General features: G+C 30.1%; 1 protein-coding gene across 1 annotated transcript; it reads right to left on the reverse strand.

Moving 5' to 3' along the window:
- Positions 1-2,169: 2,169 nt before the first annotated feature.
- On the reverse strand, positions 2,170-15,371 carry LOC131841770 (protein timeless homolog). The gene is made up of 22 exons (XM_059190096.1): positions 14,964-15,371; positions 14,688-14,871; positions 14,243-14,377; positions 13,880-14,136; positions 13,222-13,419; positions 12,782-12,964; positions 12,142-12,429; positions 11,949-12,067; positions 11,596-11,755; positions 11,022-11,102; positions 10,347-10,456; positions 10,211-10,261; positions 10,071-10,140; positions 7,964-8,162; positions 7,567-7,715; positions 5,683-5,777; positions 5,259-5,468; positions 4,812-4,979; positions 4,477-4,668; positions 4,170-4,366; positions 2,794-3,259; positions 2,170-2,368 (listed from the first exon to the last, which is right to left on the reverse strand). Exons 1-22 carry the CDS (start codon positions 15,215-15,217, stop codon positions 2,277-2,279), a joined length of 3,858 nt encoding a protein of 1,285 aa, XP_059046079.1. The 5' UTR covers positions 15,218-15,371; the 3' UTR covers positions 2,170-2,276.
- Positions 15,372-17,797: the final 2,426 nt, after the last annotated feature.

Below are 17,797 nucleotides of genomic sequence, written 5' to 3' on the forward strand. Positions count from 1 at the left end.
TATCAACAAAAATATTGATATGAGTGATAGATTGTCCATTCTTTGTTTTTATAGTATTTATTTGTTACGTGTTATTTGTTTTAAGCAGCTTTGTCACCGATCATTTCTACATATAAAATAAATATTATTTATATTTATTGAGCTCACATATGCAATGCTATTAAAATTTTTAGCACTGTAGGAAAGCTTTACTTCACCAAGTACATAGATGTCTACATAAGCACGTAACGAGGATTTAATCTATGTAAATCAATGTTTTATGTAGCCTCGTACAAATTTAAATGTTATTTCAGGTAGGCTACCCATTCGCGATTCCGGGCCCTGTTTACAATGTTAAGATAATGTTAGAAAAACAACGATACATTTAGGGGAAGGTTCGGGGGCGTTAATCTGATACTGAGTGAAAAGATTTACTGAACGCCCTATGAAATTAATCTTTGTACGGAATGTGTGAGTGTGAATTATTATGCTAAATATTTATAGAAGAAAAAATCTTAATGTTTATTAATCATGGTTTCAGTGAATTGTATCAAGGACATTAATTATTTATTCCACAAACAACTAGTATTTTTTTTTGTCTACTAATTTGAAACCGATTCTGAAATATCCAATGAACAAATTTAGTTCATTTTATGTTTCATTTCTACCATACCGACGATTTCTACTTTAAACGTTAAAACACAATTTAAATATCGTAGAAGACTACATACTTTTGTAAATTTTGTTGATTGTTATAACCCAGACCAAAGAACTTACATATATTCTATAATAGAACAATAAAATTAAGCTTTAGAGAATCCTGCCTCGAGATCGTATGGTAGTTTAGTACTCAATAAAATTATTTATTTATTTCCAATTGAACTATATTTTATGATTTCAGTACATGTAAGAATACAATATTTATTTCCCCAGCGGCCTACGTATAAATAAACAGACGTCGGGCGCGCGCACTTTGATGGCAGTATGTAGGCACTTGGATACTTTGTCGTCTTTGTTTGTTAACAATATTAGGTACTGCAACTGAAACCTTCGTTTCTATTTTCCGTTTGGTTATATTGCACAATATTTGCAATATTGAATGCGCGAGAACACGCGGCTCCGGCAATGGATAGAAAATACCGCCAACTGAGCGCACTATTCCAAGTATATTGCTATCCGATAGCGGAATGATATTGGAATTCCTATACGTGATGTAATAAGATAGCAACAACATATGGTGGCAAATTCAATTTATATAATTTACAGATGCTGCTACATAATTAATTATGAATTGAATAGCGGTTGAACACATTACCTCGCCTTCCAAAATTTGAGGTCCGTACAGTCCGTACATGCTTATAACATTATTATTCATGAAAATAACTTTATATGAAAGAAATATTTTGAACACAAGGTTTTATAAGTATGTGACTGGTTGGAGCTGTGTGATGTTTTTAGTGTTTTAGTATACATTAGTTATTTAAATAAAGACACAGACAAAATTAAATCAAAATTATCTAATTCTGTGTAGACTTTAATTATCCTAATGATAGGATAAAATGTATAATATCTAAAATTAATATTTTGGATGCAGTGACATGCATTATCGTTGTACGCACTAAGCATTACAACAGCTTTGTAATTTAAAAAAATATAATCCTATTCTGCATACGTACATGTTACTTATTTCATCATATTAAACTATCTTAACAGAATAGAAATTAACCACACCGGAAATAGATTTTTTTTATTTCAATGAAGTGAAAATGTTTTCTATATTTCCTTCTCTGAAAAACCAAAAACATTTTTAAACAATTCGGTACAAGTGGGGCAATGAGGATCGTTGAAAAATATTTAATACGTTTACCTGGTATCTCGAGAATCTTGAATAGGTATTGTTGATGCTGTTACCTTTGAGGCGTATGTAACAAATACTTAATGGCACAATTAATTGACTAACAAACACTTGTTCAGCGAGAGAAGTTTCCACAATAATTCTAACATTGTCATAGACAATATGTATCGAATTATTTTATCTATCAGTAGGCTTGTTATTATTATTGAAATTATCTTAATTAAATTTAGTATGAGTATCGCGAGTGTACTGAAAGGCTATATTTTATCTAAAAAAAGCACACGGAATTGTGAGTAACAGTAATTAATAAAACAATAAAGAAAAAGGGTAATATTTTTGTTTATTTTGAAATATTCAAATATTATATACATAAAATTATACGTTTCTTTACAATTATTTGACAATAACAAATAATTTTCATTATGTTGTAGTAAAAACCAATTTATTCAGAATCATCGTCGATAACAGCACGACGTTTCTTGGTACGTTTAATCGGCAAAACTGTGTCTTCGTTATCATCCTTTGCACTGTCATCTGTAATTACAATGAGCTTAATCAACGTTCATACACATTAAGAGGTGTGGCATGTTAAATATAATACCAGAGGTAGATTATAAAAAGTAGTTCGCGTTGTACGTCAGTCTCACCTATTTCAGTCGCCAAGAAGCTGCTTTTTAAGATGGCTTGTAGGGTCAGATTAGGGATTAAAATTGTCACATGATAACGTGATATCCGTAGTGCCTGTTCATATAGGCGGCGGTTACCGCTTCCCATCATGTGGTTAGCTTGATATTTCAAATACACAAAAAAAAAACTGAATTTATAGTACTACTACTTGTACTGTACTAGTTTTTCTCCCTAGCTCTTAACATAACAAGTAGGAAATAGAATAGTCTTAATAAAAACTTATGTTAGCTGGTTCGTTGTACATATTTAAAATATATATACATATATCTTACCACTAGTTTTGGTCGCTGGAAGCAAATCATTGAGAATGTTTTCCGTGTCAGGAAACTCCTCTTGTTCTAATGTTTTCTTTGCAAATGTCAAAATATCATCATCATCATCATCATTTCTAACGAGGGTCGATTCCTCATGTTCATCTATTTTCTGCATTTTTGCCTTTTTATTTTTTTCTTCATGGCCGATGCTGCGACTCCTTTTACGACTTGCATTATGAATATTTTTTCGTTCTGCACTTTTATCTATAGGAATTTCGATATTTTCGCGTAATTTTCTTAAATTGTTAAATAAATCTTCGTCATCACTCGATTCATTTCCTGGTTGTTCTATGACTGTAGTAGCGCCATTATTAGTCGGTGTATCGGTCAAAATAATCTCCTTATGAACAGCTTTTATTATAATTTCTCGTCGTTTCCTTATTGTGTCGAAGTGTAAGTTGCTTGGTATCCTCCAAAATGTTTCCTAAACATTTAACTTGTCACTTAAAGGTTAATTAATAAAAAAAACGTTCATATATTACAAAATATACTACGAGTCCTAATTAAATTTAAATCTTTTTTTTTTTTATATCATAATTTGAGCGCGTTTGACCGCAATCTCACCTGATGTTAAGTGATGATTGACTCAAATAATACCTATTATTTATATAGGCAGGAAAAATAGACGCTGGTAGAGAGTTCCACTCCTTAGCTGCTCGCATAAGGAGAGGAAAACGGTTAGTTCGAGCAGCTGGGATGTCAATAGTGTAGGGGTGGAGCCGCTCTCTACGTCTTGTTGTACGTTGATGGAACGGTGCTGGAGGAATGAGGTTGTGCAGTTCTTGAAATCTTTATAATTGACTAAATTATATTTATATACTAAAGAATTCTAAAAAATCCAAACATGTACGTTTAACGTTTACGTAGAGTTTAACCAGACTAATTATATATTTATAGTACATAATTAAAATTAAACATTTTTCTTAGATCTCAATATAAGATTCTATTACCCAAAATAGAATCACGCGAAATTATGGCGACGCCCATGTTTGTTCGTACGTAGTGCCAGTTAAAATTACCAGAGAGAGTTCGAAAACTCTATAAGCCCAAGTTTATAAAGTTTTCAATCTCTCTCGGGTAATTTTAATTCAAATCAGGATGGTAGTTTTTCCATTATAACTGTAAAACTAAAAGGAGTCACGAAAAATAAGCTTATATATAAAATATTCGTCGTTATATAACGACGAATATTTTTTGTCAGATGCCATATATATGTGGAAATATCATAAGGTTTTGGTGGTACCTAACTCTAAAAGACAGGACATCGAATAGATTGATAGAATTTTGAAAATTCTTCAGTTTCAAATATACTGAATTAAATAATATATAAATACCTGTTCATCACAAGGTGGAACAATGCCGATGCCTTTTAATATACGTTGAAATAATTTGTGTTCCATGGATTGAACTGACTCACTAGATATGGGTACGAGTGGCACACCTTCTGCTAAGGGATCATAACCCTCAGCTTCTTGATCTAGCGCCACCTCTTCTAGATTTTCAGCTAACCATTTCAAACCGTCGGATAATCCTGAAAATGCAAACTTAAGTCATAACTAATGCTACCAATATAAATTTTCAACATTCGTAACCTATTTGCAAAGACACATTTGTATGTATAATTTAATATATATTCCTTACCACTATCCACAGCCTCTACCAATAATTTCGCAATTTCGTTAGCACTAAGTTGAATAATACTTATTTTTTTCTTATTTCTTGCAGAAGTATTATATTTCTTTGATGTTATTTTTGGTCCTTTAGTTGCTTTAGGAGATAATGTTGTTTCATCTTCATTATCAGATTGATCTGAGTCTGATCCGGAGGAATTATCTGTATATGAAAATATAAGAAATTATAAATATTATGAAATGGGACATATTCTGTTATTGTATTAACTATTAAAATTTTCGGCAATTTTTATTCTCAATATAATAAATTCAAGAATAAAGATATGCTCATATATAGCAACTTACCATTTGAGTTATCATGTTCTACGCCTGTACTTTTACTATTGGATTTTTTGTGTCTTTTTTTACGGCACTCTTTTTTATCCTGGATAATACCTAACTGCAATAATCTGTCCACATAGCTTCGTTTCTGCCGTTTTCGCGGCATTCGAGAAATTATTACACTCATTGGGTCTGAAAATTATGTTATGCTCCATTACATTTACTGATCTATGTACAAAGTACAGTGATAATACATATTTCAGTGTAGAATTATATTACGTGCAATTTGACGTAACAAATTGACTAAATTATTGTTCTGGAAAAACGATTTTTCAGATATTGGGTGAAACTACTATGTTTTTATTGATGTTGTATTTATTATTCTCGTACACTGTGAATGTAAAATAAGAAAACATATACAGATAAGAAATTACGGATACAGTATTTAAAGTACCATCGGTATCATCTTACCATCGGTTTCTTTACATTCCTCCCAAAGTTCCCTGAGTTGCTGATTTTCTTCTTCACTAAATTCTTTAGTAACTCTTTCTTTAGCTATCTCTTTATTACTGCGTTTGGTAGGAGCTTTGAAAATAAGCCCAAGTTCCTTTAACTTTGATATAACACCGCGCCGTGTACGTGTCTGGTCGATCAAGTTTTCCAAAATCCAGTCGATTACATCTACGTTATCCATTAACATAAATAAAGTAAAAATATTTAATTATAATTGTTTACAAAATCAAAATTTTTATAATAATTAGAGAATATAAAAGTGAGGAATTCTGGTTGAACATATAAAATTTTACGTTATTATAATTTAAAGTTCTCTATAAAATATATTCCATATTTTTCCCGTTGTATATAAAAATATACATATGAAATGGCTTTTACCGACCTTGATTAGTCTCCGGATTCATTTGGTTTTCCATATATAATCTCCGGAGTTCCTCTTCTTGTTCCTCACTCCACGCCCCCCTTCCGGGCTTGTCCCTGTCACATCAATAAGTTTATATTACCCCTGCAATTAATCATAGTTCCCCAACGAATACCCAGACTTCAAACAAGATAGAACTAATGTGAAGTGACGTGCGAGTGTTCGTTATAACAAACTTTGTTATTACGTGTATTTATGACTATAGGTGCCAAAAAGTGAGTGTCTATTCATATGTCTATCTATTCAGCTGATAGATGATAAACAAAATATTTGAATCTTTATTTTAGATATATGTAGAAACATTACTGTTTACGTCAGTTACAGACGTAGAAAGAAGTAGGAGTTAAACAAAGTTCAAATATAAATCTTTAATCACAATCTCGGTTTTGAAATCAATTGTCATTTTGTTTATATTTAAAAATCGTATCGTATCTATTCGGATTGGTCCTTAAATGCCTGAGAAAAATATTATTTTCCCATTAGCTGCCTTTACACGATACGTTTCTTTCACGGGCAATTAGCAGTGCGAGCGAATAAAGCTAGCGCGCGCAATAGTGAGGGATTGCATTTAAATATTTTTTCTGTTCACTCTTTCACGCGTGATTGTGTTTTCATGTCATTTCACTTTCTTTTATTTTTTTTTATTATCCAGAAACACTTTTAAAATTTATAAATTATTAATAAACCTATAATTATATTTTTGCTCCATACTCAGACGTCCGCCATATTGCACTGATTAATTAATTATTTGAAGAAGCCGCTACAGCACGTAAGACTGCTGGCGCGCGCGGTCTTTTTTTTATAAATGAAAGAAGAACGACAAAGAAAAGAGGAAAGAATGAAATGTAAGGTAGTACCTTATATTTCTTTCATTTCATTCTTTACATGCACATTTTTCCTGCCTGAAAGCAGATTCGTCCATGAAAGAGCGGACGTGTAAAAGCAGCTATTGTAAGTACGAAAGGTTTTTGCTCCAATCTGAAGATATCACAAGCGACTGGCGTATGTGTGTGTGTGCGCGTCTAATAGGTATTGACATCAGGAACATCGATATTGCTACATAGCTTTTTATTTTCATTCAATAACAGTTATCAAGTCGTTTGACGGTTTAAGTATTACTTATATCTTTAGTGTAGCTATTAGTTCTGAATGTAAGCGTATGTAGTAAAAATATAAAGTCCTACACAATAAAAATGTAGATACTAAGTATATTAATCAAGTGTCAGTATTGTTTTCACAGTAAAACATAATAAAGCTATTGTTAAATATTTATATATTTTACTAATTGTAGGTGATCGAAATATTATTCTAACATTTAAACATCGAAAATACGCAAGATAAGATTTACAAGCATAGTCAGATCAATAAGATTATTATTATATTATCTGATACACATCTGTTTACATTTTAAGGCTACGTCTGGTCATATTATAAGAACGACTGTATTATTTAATAATATAAAACCCTTGGTAATAAATTAAAATGTAAGAATTCATACAATATATAAAAGTACCTACCACAAAATATCTTAGTAGTTCACTGGTTTTAATATCCGAAAAAAAAATTGAGGAAAACCTTGCAAGTGAATATAAAAAAGAAGAATTCAGACTATCACTAAAAAGGTAAAAAAGTGCTTCTGTTCATAACTTTCGCGAAAATAAAAACCAGCATTAAAAATGTTACTTAATTAGTAATTATATAGAAGATTCTATATTTTTATTATTACTTTACTTAACAGTATCCGTAAAGTAATAAAGTTATTAATAAACAACAGTTTTAACACGCTGTTACAGTTTGAAATAGATGCTGTTTTTATTCGATTGTTGTTACAAATATATTACTTACTTCTGATCGATGTAGAGATTATAGCCGTGCTGTATTTCGGCTGCGTCCTTGCCATTTTTCCAAAACAATATTTCTATAAATACTTTATTATTTTTGGCAGCCACTTCCGTGAATTTCCTTAAAATGAATATCGCGAACTTCTCTATTTCCTGTAGATTGAACAGCGTGATTGTGGGAAACCGGTCGTGATATAAAAATATTAGATTTTATTTATGTTACATATAAGATACGAAAAGGAAAAATATAATTCTTTGGACGGTTGGGCAATTTCGCTATTTACGTACTTTTTTATAAGAGATGAGAGAAATGGGAAAGGGAAAGTGTTATAAAATCACGTTTGATGCTATTAATATAAAATTAATATTAATAAAGATACTATTAAAGAAAATGACATTACCTTGAATTGAGACGAAGGGTCGTCGAGTATCTTTTGAAACGTTAAAAATAGTGTGCCTTGAAACATCATGGAGGGCCTGTGGCAATCCCACGCGATACGGTGTAGCATTTTAATGATACAGTGGTTTGTATAAGGTAAGTTCTTATCATAGTGCTCCAATAAAAACACACACGCGCTGACTACTCGAGGGTGACAAAACCTATGAAACGTCGAGACATTACAATACAAATTATCATTGGTGTATTTCAATGCTTATTATGGTCTCTCTATAAAACTAAAATAAATTTCATGTGATATCGGTATGTAAGGTGTGACACAATTTTTAGAAGAAACTAATTAATCAGATTCTACAGCTATTTCAAATTGTTAAAAAATGAAGTCGTTATTGTTAGTGTTTCTCACTGTGATCTATTTATAATGCATTTAAAATCAATAAAAACTTCTTTTCTTTCTGTCAACACGGTCTATCATTTATTATTAATTTTATTGATTTTAAATGCATTATAAATAGATTATTTATGGTTATAATAGACTTGTGTTTTGCAACAATAACACGACAAATGAAGTAGCAATGTATAAAATATTTGTGTATCAAATTACAAAAACTATTTGGATAATAAATATTGATATTATTATCAATTCTAAAAATATATAATAAGCTTTAACATGTCAACACTATTTTCATACAAGGAACAAAGGTACATAGGTTTAACAGAAGAAAATCTGCCAAAACTCCATATACCTACTACCTATGTGTATAAGGAATTGCGTTCATTATTATTACATTATATAGAGACACAAATGACAAAATGTGTCAGAGCCTTCAAACCTATTTACTGTTGCTAATTACACCAATGGAGGGCGATACGAAGTCTTTAATCTAGACGCTACGTAAACTTTATAATGAAGCAGATTAATTTGTCTTATTGTATTATACAATGCTAAAATAAACTAAGTAAAGTAGATGTTATTCATGTTTCGCTGTTCGTAAAGGCTGATAAGTTATTTGATAATTGATAAGTTATTAATTAAAATATTGTCATTGTGTGCAGTGACAGGTTCGATTTTATTATGTAACTTTAATGGCAGCAAACAAGCTCACAACTCTGGTGACGGTAAGTGGTAACCGTTGTCAACATACATAAATATTAACAAAACTCGAAAGCGTCATTGAGTGAAGCCCGGGGCATCTCTCATCCGTTGGCAATCCAGAGTACTAATATGTATGTCACCTTACCAAAATAGTTTACAATGCAAGTCCCATGCAGACAATTGTGTATAAAGTCTAGCTCTCGGTGTTACATCCTACTGTTTAATTTAATATCTAATTAAAGAAACAGTTTTTTTCATATTTTTTTTCTAAATAGTTCTTCATACCTTCACGATTATTATTAATAATAATAATTTATTGCAGTTATAGTTTGTGTTACATAATTAAGTTGTACATAAGAGTCAATAATTTTAACATACAAGTGTAATTGTGCCATCTGAACTAGTATAAAATTATACTGTATCTCAGATGTCACATACCTTCCCAGGGTGTATATTATTTCATTTATTAACATTTACTTTTACACAGCACAAAATCATACATACTACTTAACATAATATTACATATTCGATAAAAAAAAAGAGGAAATAATAATAAGACATAAAGCCAGATAAATAATAAATAAATAAATAAATAACTTATTATATGCCGATAACCACGTAATCAAACCATTTTATAGTATTTAAAGTATAATTTGTATTTACAGAATAAAGTTTTCTGTTTCGTCATAACTTAGCATCTGTAGCCAGGTTTCGACACTTTTTACATAAAATTTTTGTTAAGGAGTTAATATTAATAAATAAATATATTGATATTATATATATTGATGGGTACCACTCCAGTTAGATGACTTATTAACTGTCGATGTGTAAGTAATTTAAATTAAACATGGTAAGGGGCAAAACTACCGTCTCTCGAACTAATTTTTGGTTTGATGTCGATGTTTCCTTTATCGGAGAGTCAGCCAGAACTATAATTACAATTTTTTGCTGCCGGCTGTCTATTGACTGTCATAATACCTACATATTTAATAGTTATAGAGAAATATGTAAATACCTTAATACAAAATCTTGAAAATCGAAATCTGTTTCCACAATTGTTGTCGTTTTTTCTTCTTCCTCCTCATCTAAAATAATAATAGATTTAATTAATAAAGACCATAACATTGACGAAAGTAAAAAAGTGTGGTAAAATACCTTCATCGTCATAGTCTGAATTTTCTTGTGTCTCATTTTCACCGACCGTATCTGAAAAAAAATAAATTGTTTTAGTAATATCAAAAATCATTACGATTGTTATTTTTTAACTAATTATTTATTTAAGAAATTTTACCAGTATTTTCTACTCCTAAATCGGTGCTGTAAACAGTTTCCAACATTTCAAGCTCTTCATCTTCTGGTATTCCGTTTACTCCAAATATTCCTTCTTCGGGCCACACTTCTCTATACAAAAAATAATTATTCTAATTATTTATTTTAATCAATTAATCGGTCAATTAAGAAAAACATTTTAGGTGATCTAGCAGACCGCTTTTCTTTGGTGGTGGGTTTTTCTTCTTCTATTTCTCGCACGATACAACATTCATATTCATGAATATGATTGTTTATATTGGTTTCGGTGTTTTCTAAGTAAATTATGTATGCATTTTCAAATTTGAATATATATAAGTATTTATCAGTTGTCTAATACCCATAACACAAACTCTTCTTAGCTTGGGATTAGATCGCGCTGTATCGCGCTGCACCCAACACCATTCAGTGTTGGGTTATTATTTAAAATTCAATTATATTTATTTATACAATAAAAAAGAGTAATAATAATAGCGAATTAATTTTATTGAATATTTGATTTGTGATATTAATATTATACACTATCGTAAAGACGAATTAACGTAATTAGTAATTTCTCATTTCATAGTTAAAGTACTTCACATTATTTTAAAACATCTCAAAATTAATATAGATAATAAAACATGTGTCTAAAATATAAACAATCTAAATGTATAACCTTGCAGCTCTAAACATTCCGATTGCATCTTCGAATTTATGATTGCGCATCAGTCTCTGTATATTTTTCATGCAGTCTTCCCTGTACAAAAAAAAAAACATTTATGATAGAAAAACGTTTGATCGCCTTCATACTGAGTAGTTATAACGTGAACTGAAGTTGGTTGATTAATTTCTATGTTAATTAAACGATATTTAGACTAGCTGTATCCGCGGTTTCCTTCTTGTGAAATATATATACACTTTCCACAAATAAGCACAATTTTTTAAAGTATTGGTTAATATAACAAGATTGATGATGCGAGACTAAACCTTATATCCCTGCATGACATAACTTTCATTGTACACAATATGCTGTAAATAATATGTGAAATAAGACCACATACGTTCACTCATTCTGTATTCTGCAAATAAATTATTTCAGTTGAATGAATTCATCAATGTCACCTTATAAATTCAATAGAACCTAGCATGTTAGAAATATGATTTAGCAGTTACAATAAATTAAAAAATAAAGGAAAACGAAAGTTATTACAAAATATCTTTGTATTACAAACTGTGATAAAAATGCTTACTTCTGTTGATCTATAGGTACATCGGACGCTGCGTCAAAGGGTACCGCCAAGTCTCCAGTTCCTGAGAGCAATACGGCCGCCAGCTGCGCGCGAACTTCCTCCCACGGTGAAATTTCTGGAGGCTTCGTTTTCTGTGGCTGCGATTTATTGGATATCTTTTCTGTTGCATACCAGTTACGACTTTTAATTGAAATTAATCAGATTGAAACTTAAAAATTATATTAATCACATAAGCGACTATTCGTTTACTATGTTATAATACACAATTCTATTTAATTTACAAATACGTATAGGTATTATTATATACCTATATGATATAGATATATATAAAATGCTAAAAAAATATTACGCACTCTTCGACTTTGATTTCTTCCGAGCTTTCTTCTGGACAACCAATCCCGTTTTCTTACAATAATGTTCCAACATTTTTAAGAATAAATGAATTGTTTCAACCAAATCAATCAAATAGGATCTAAAATGAAAATTTTATCATCAAAACGAATTATATTGCATTATAAAATGTAATATTTATTTAAAAATATGTACCTTGGCATTTTGTTTTCATCATAACTTAGAAATATCGTAAGAATGAATTCTCTGTATTCCAGTACATAGAAAATATTACTTTTCAATACTTTTGCAGACTCTTTAACAGTTAAATCGTTGCTTTTCTCCATTGCCAGAAGAGTATTTAATAATTCTTTATAAGCTCTAAGGGCCAAATGTAATCGCCTGACCCATGTTGAAAATTTCTTCTTTTCTACTTTGATCATGTCATAATATTTTTCCATTTGTTGCTGTACATAGTGAAACATAGGAACTGACATTGTCTCGCTGTAAATATAAAATAAAACAATTCTCAAACAAACCTAACGAAATGAGATATCACATATTTTTACTACAAGTACTAGGCAAAATTCATAAATAATAATTGTTATTAATTTTATTATTCTTTACAAATTTCATCTTGGGCTCATGCAACCGAAATTTTACTTTCTAATAATGAAATGAAATGATGACATATCTTAAAGTTGATTAGATTGTTTAGTGAAGTCTTACATAATTTGCTTTACTGTAAATATATGTTTTTGCAGCTTAGGGAAAATGTACTAAAAACCTAGTGAAAAATCTAGAAAGTAAAGGTCTATACTTATATTAATAAATAACGAGTTTTACTCAGACAAACCTGACTAGTCCAACTTGAAAATTGTGACCTCTATTAAACTCCATAAAAAATTTCACAGCCCACAAGTAATATGATTCATCATTTTGTTGTGCTTTCGCTCTTACAAGTACATCTTTTACATAATGCATCAAAGGATTATATGAACTGTTTAGAAATTCTATACAGAATTCTTTTAAAAATAGTCTGAAAATAAATTTAATGTATAAATAATTTTAGAAAACTATAATAAATCTTTTTATATAATAGTAGTGTGGCATTGTGGTTTAGCAACCTGGCTGATAAAATATTTGCATCAAAATAAAATGCTAATGCATTATGTATTCATTATTTGCATATGTATTCATATAGAAGCATATATTTAAACACAAATATTTTTACTTCTAGGTATACCTCAGTTACAATATCAAATACAGTGTAAAATATTAGTGAAAAATACATACCTTATAGCAAATGCTGATCGTCTTTCCAAAATGCCACTTTCAACTGGCCTCCGATTCTTTGGTTTCACTAGTTTAGATTTTTTGCTACCATTGAAGTTTATGTTAGAGATTTTATTTAGAGGTTTCAGGCATATCAGCTCATGGTCTGATATGGATTTCATATTTTGGACTATATAAGTTCCTCCGAAACGGGAATGTCTAGGGATAAGTATTTATTATATTCAGATGTATCAAAGACTCTGTAGCTTAACATTATGAATGTAATGTTCATAGATAATATAATTATTATATAGCTTCACATTATTTATTTAGAAACAACTGATGTCTGATTAAAACTGAATAATCTAAAATGAGATTAGTTTTAATAATAAAGACTATTATATATTATTAATTAATTAAGATTAAACTACCATTGGTGACACATATGCCTGTGAGACTAGCTGGAAACAATTTAACTTTTATACTCACTATTGATTTGCGCCATGATTTTGACTAGCAGTTTTATACCTGCCATTAATTCACTTAAAAACTTCGAATAATACACATTGCATTCTGGAATTTAATACTAACCTAAACTAGGTCATTTACAAATATGAATGTCACCAGTAAGGAATTAAGTATAAATATCTAGTATTATATTTTAAGTAATATTTTTCACCTTGTTGCCGAATACTGTTTAATCTTGTTTAACCTATTTTTATTTTCAGATATTCTTATAGAAAGAAGCTCTTGTTCATCTCTCAGTTTCTCATCAACACTCCTTTGCAATGCAGCATCAGCTAAACTGGTTGGATTTTGTTCTCTCAATAAATGAGATATAATTTCGATGATATGCATAAAATATTGTTTTTCATTTTCTGATGACATGTAAAGTATTATGTCTAAAATACCAGACTGATTCAGGGCCCAGAGAACCTAAAATGTATATCTGGGTTTAAATATATAATTACTAAATAGAACAATTACAATAATACAAATGACTGTAAATTATATAATATTAAAATTTATTAAAACACCTCACCTGATCATGCACACTTGCATCATTCTCAGGTCTTTTTTCCTTATCAAGATCTGCAGGTACATGGAGCACATTTCTAATCAATATTAAAATCCTCTCAATTACTAAACCTGTATCCTCATCTCGTTCACTCCAATCCTAATTTTAAAAATGCTGATGACTTATACACAATCTCTAAACTCAAAAGTATTTATTTATATTATGATTCCTGGCACAATGCAAACATTTGTATTCATGAATAAGATTGTTTATATTGGTCCAGGTAAGTACAAAAAAAGTATTATAAAATAAGCTTAGAACTAGATAGCACTATTTGGATTGACTAGGTAACCCTAGTCAATCCAAATAGTGAAATAATACTAACGTATTACATTTGTCTGTTCTCATGTTAAATTACTAATTTCGATAAAGGCTATTTATTATATACAGATTATTCAATTTGACTTACAATTTCCAATATTTTAGCTAATTTTTTAGCAAAAACATTCCAAGTGTCTACTTTTGAAAAAGCTTCCTCTTTATATGATTGTAAGTGGGACAATATTTGTAAATAGTTATGCCGAGCTGTACGCTCTACGGGAACTTCTTCACGATATAACAACAGAGCTGGATTTGTGAGGTTAACCAGTAGTCTGTAAATGATGAAAGTAAAAATTGTAAATAATTTTTTTATTTTTATATATCTCAGGTAAAGTAAGCTTTAAATAAATGTATGTAAACATACCTCAACGTAACATCAAAAAGGTCTGTATGTTCCCAGTGATCAATCAACATTGGCAAAAGATCAGTCTGTAAAACTTTTGTCTGACCGAAATGTCTACGTATTTCATGATCCTCTCCATCACGACGTAAATATCTTATCAAATCTTTAACCGTATTAAGAGTAAAATCGTCAATAAGATATTTTCCTGATCGTTTATCAAAAGTACCCAATGCATTACAAGTTGCAGATAATTCAGCAGATAGTAGAGAAGACATTTTAACAATTTTGTTGCTAACAAAGTTTGAAACACTTATATGTCATTTAAAATCTTTATCACCACTATTCGACGGAAGAATAATAATGTTTTTTCACTTTATTTAAAGTGATTTAAAGAAATTAACTACAAGCTAAACTTTAAGTTTGACATTTTTGACATCGTCAAAAAGCCCGCGGAAATCAACTTCAAGCAACCATAAACCTTTTTTTTTTTTTTCCCCATATTCGTCCATCTCCTGTTCAGTGATGGAACAGGCAAAGATCCTTAGACCGTACAGCCTAGTCTACTTTTAACTACTTTACTTCATCATATTTGAACAAGTGATGAGGCCAAAGGCCAATTCTTATGTATGTTTATTAATTATGTTTTCATTCGTGTTCAAAATTTAAGTCTTATCCGTAGTCCATATCCTTGTATCAATTATTTAAAGTTTTATCGATATCGAGGTAACGTATAAATATATGGGTATATATGTTTCAAAATTAGTTAGTACATCTTGGATGTCGCGCGGGATTTTTTCCGGTTTCTTGTAAATGTTCAGTAAATTATCAATAAAGACCAAGCGTTGAATATTATAAGCGGAACATTCGAAAAATATGTGATTTAGGGTCTGACTGCTGTTATTGCACTCTTGACATGCATTTGAATCAATTATTTTCATTCGGCACAAATGACTATTGAATCTAGCGTGACCAAAACGAAGTCGTATAAGGAGTGTATAAAATTTCTGATTTTTATAAACTCTAGATTTAGTGAACCAGGGTGAGGAATTAATATTTTTGTAAATGGAGTAGCAACCATAAACCGTAGTAGAAGTGGTATATTTTATCCTCAAGTGGATAGGCAAAGGTACGAGACCATACAGCCCAATCTTCAGTAGTATTTCCATGAAATTCAAAAATTCTTCAAGGCGATATCGCCAAATCCTTTATTAATTATAAGTTTGTGTTAAGTCCATGTATGTGTCCATAATTGAAATGTTTATAATTCTCCGATAGTTGCTATGAGGAAGTCGTAAATTGGTTTAAAAGACCAACCATAGACATTTTTTTTCCCATATTCGTCCATCTCCTTCTCAGTGATGGAACAGTCAAAGATCCTTAGACCGTACAGCCTAGTCTACGTTTATACTTCTTCATATTTGAGCAACCATAGACATTGTACATACATTTTTAATAGTAAATGGAATAAACAATCAATATTTTGAATTAAGAATAAATACTTTTCATACATGGTGCATTGTTACTATAATAGTTACTTTTACTTACCTAGTTAGTTTATTACTCAGCATAAATAATGGCAATAGTACTATTGGTACTATGGTATATACAAAATATATCCTTAACTTATTGTTAAACTGTAAAAGTATTGTAAAGTTTGTTTTTATTCAACTTGGATCGTTCGAATAATGTGTGCTTAGAGTCCAATCGTTTGTTCCTTTTTTTTGGAAAGCACCAGAGTGTCTTCTTTTTTAATGTAAAAACTGTAACTATCTTTATAGTAGCTATGAAACAACAATATATAGGTACGTACAGTAACTAGATAATTGTAACAACTATTAGTAACTATAGTTACTATTGTAACTACAGTACCTTAGCGACCATTGTCACTTTGAAAGTCCAAGAATTCCAGAATAAGGTGCTTATAGATACAAAGTATAACGAAATTATAAATGGAATACTTGTGTAGTTTGTATATAGTACATACCGTTTGCAACCACTCTAATCTAAATATTTATCTTTATAGAGGGCACCACTGTATTATAACTTCAATAATATTTATCTTTGCTTTCTATGATTCAGGAGGCATTATCCAATAATTAATTTACGATAACAACTCGGAGTTACAGTCGTAAAGGTACTTTTTTTCATTTAGCTGGGCAAAGTAGGCCTTTCAGTAACATTAACAAAATTTAGTAAACTCTTTTACCAATTGAATACATTTTGGACAAAGAATTTAAGATTTAAAATAGACGCAACATGGAATTTATTGCATTGGGTATACAATATAGTCACGAGAATTTACGACTGTCGTTAAAACATATTATTTAAAGTACCTACGTAACTAAATATATAAACATTTTTTTTCATATAGCTTACCTTTATGCATTCGCCAAAGAACGGGAAAGTTTATCAAGACGAAAAATTAGATTTTTTATGTAATGGATAAACTCAAAAATACTAAAGTAACCGTTTTATTTTATTTTATCAGCATTTGTTGAAACTTCAGACAGACTTGCTGACACTTTATTTTATTTACATTTTTTATAATTGCATCCGTGTAAAGCCGGGGCATGTCACAAATAGATATGTATACATTTTAAATTGGCCTGTTTTGCAGTAATCGAATTCAATCAATAAAATACAAATTAGTGATTATTATTAAATATTATATATATGTATAGTTGGAGGTACAGAAAGTATAGTGAATTTGTTATTCCAATGTAGGTATTCATCTATTAACAATTGATACCAGTTTATGTACCTAGGTATATTTAAAAACATTGACCTCAATTATATAAATATGTAGATATGCTTCAATGCACAAATCAATACTAGTGGCTACATATCTAAGAACG

The sequence above is a fragment of the Achroia grisella genome, unplaced genomic scaffold, assembly GCF_030625045.1.
Source record: "Achroia grisella isolate CSIRO2021 unplaced genomic scaffold, CSIRO_AGI_Agris_v1 utg1920, whole genome shotgun sequence".
Taxonomy (NCBI): domain Eukaryota; kingdom Metazoa; phylum Arthropoda; class Insecta; order Lepidoptera; family Pyralidae; genus Achroia; species Achroia grisella.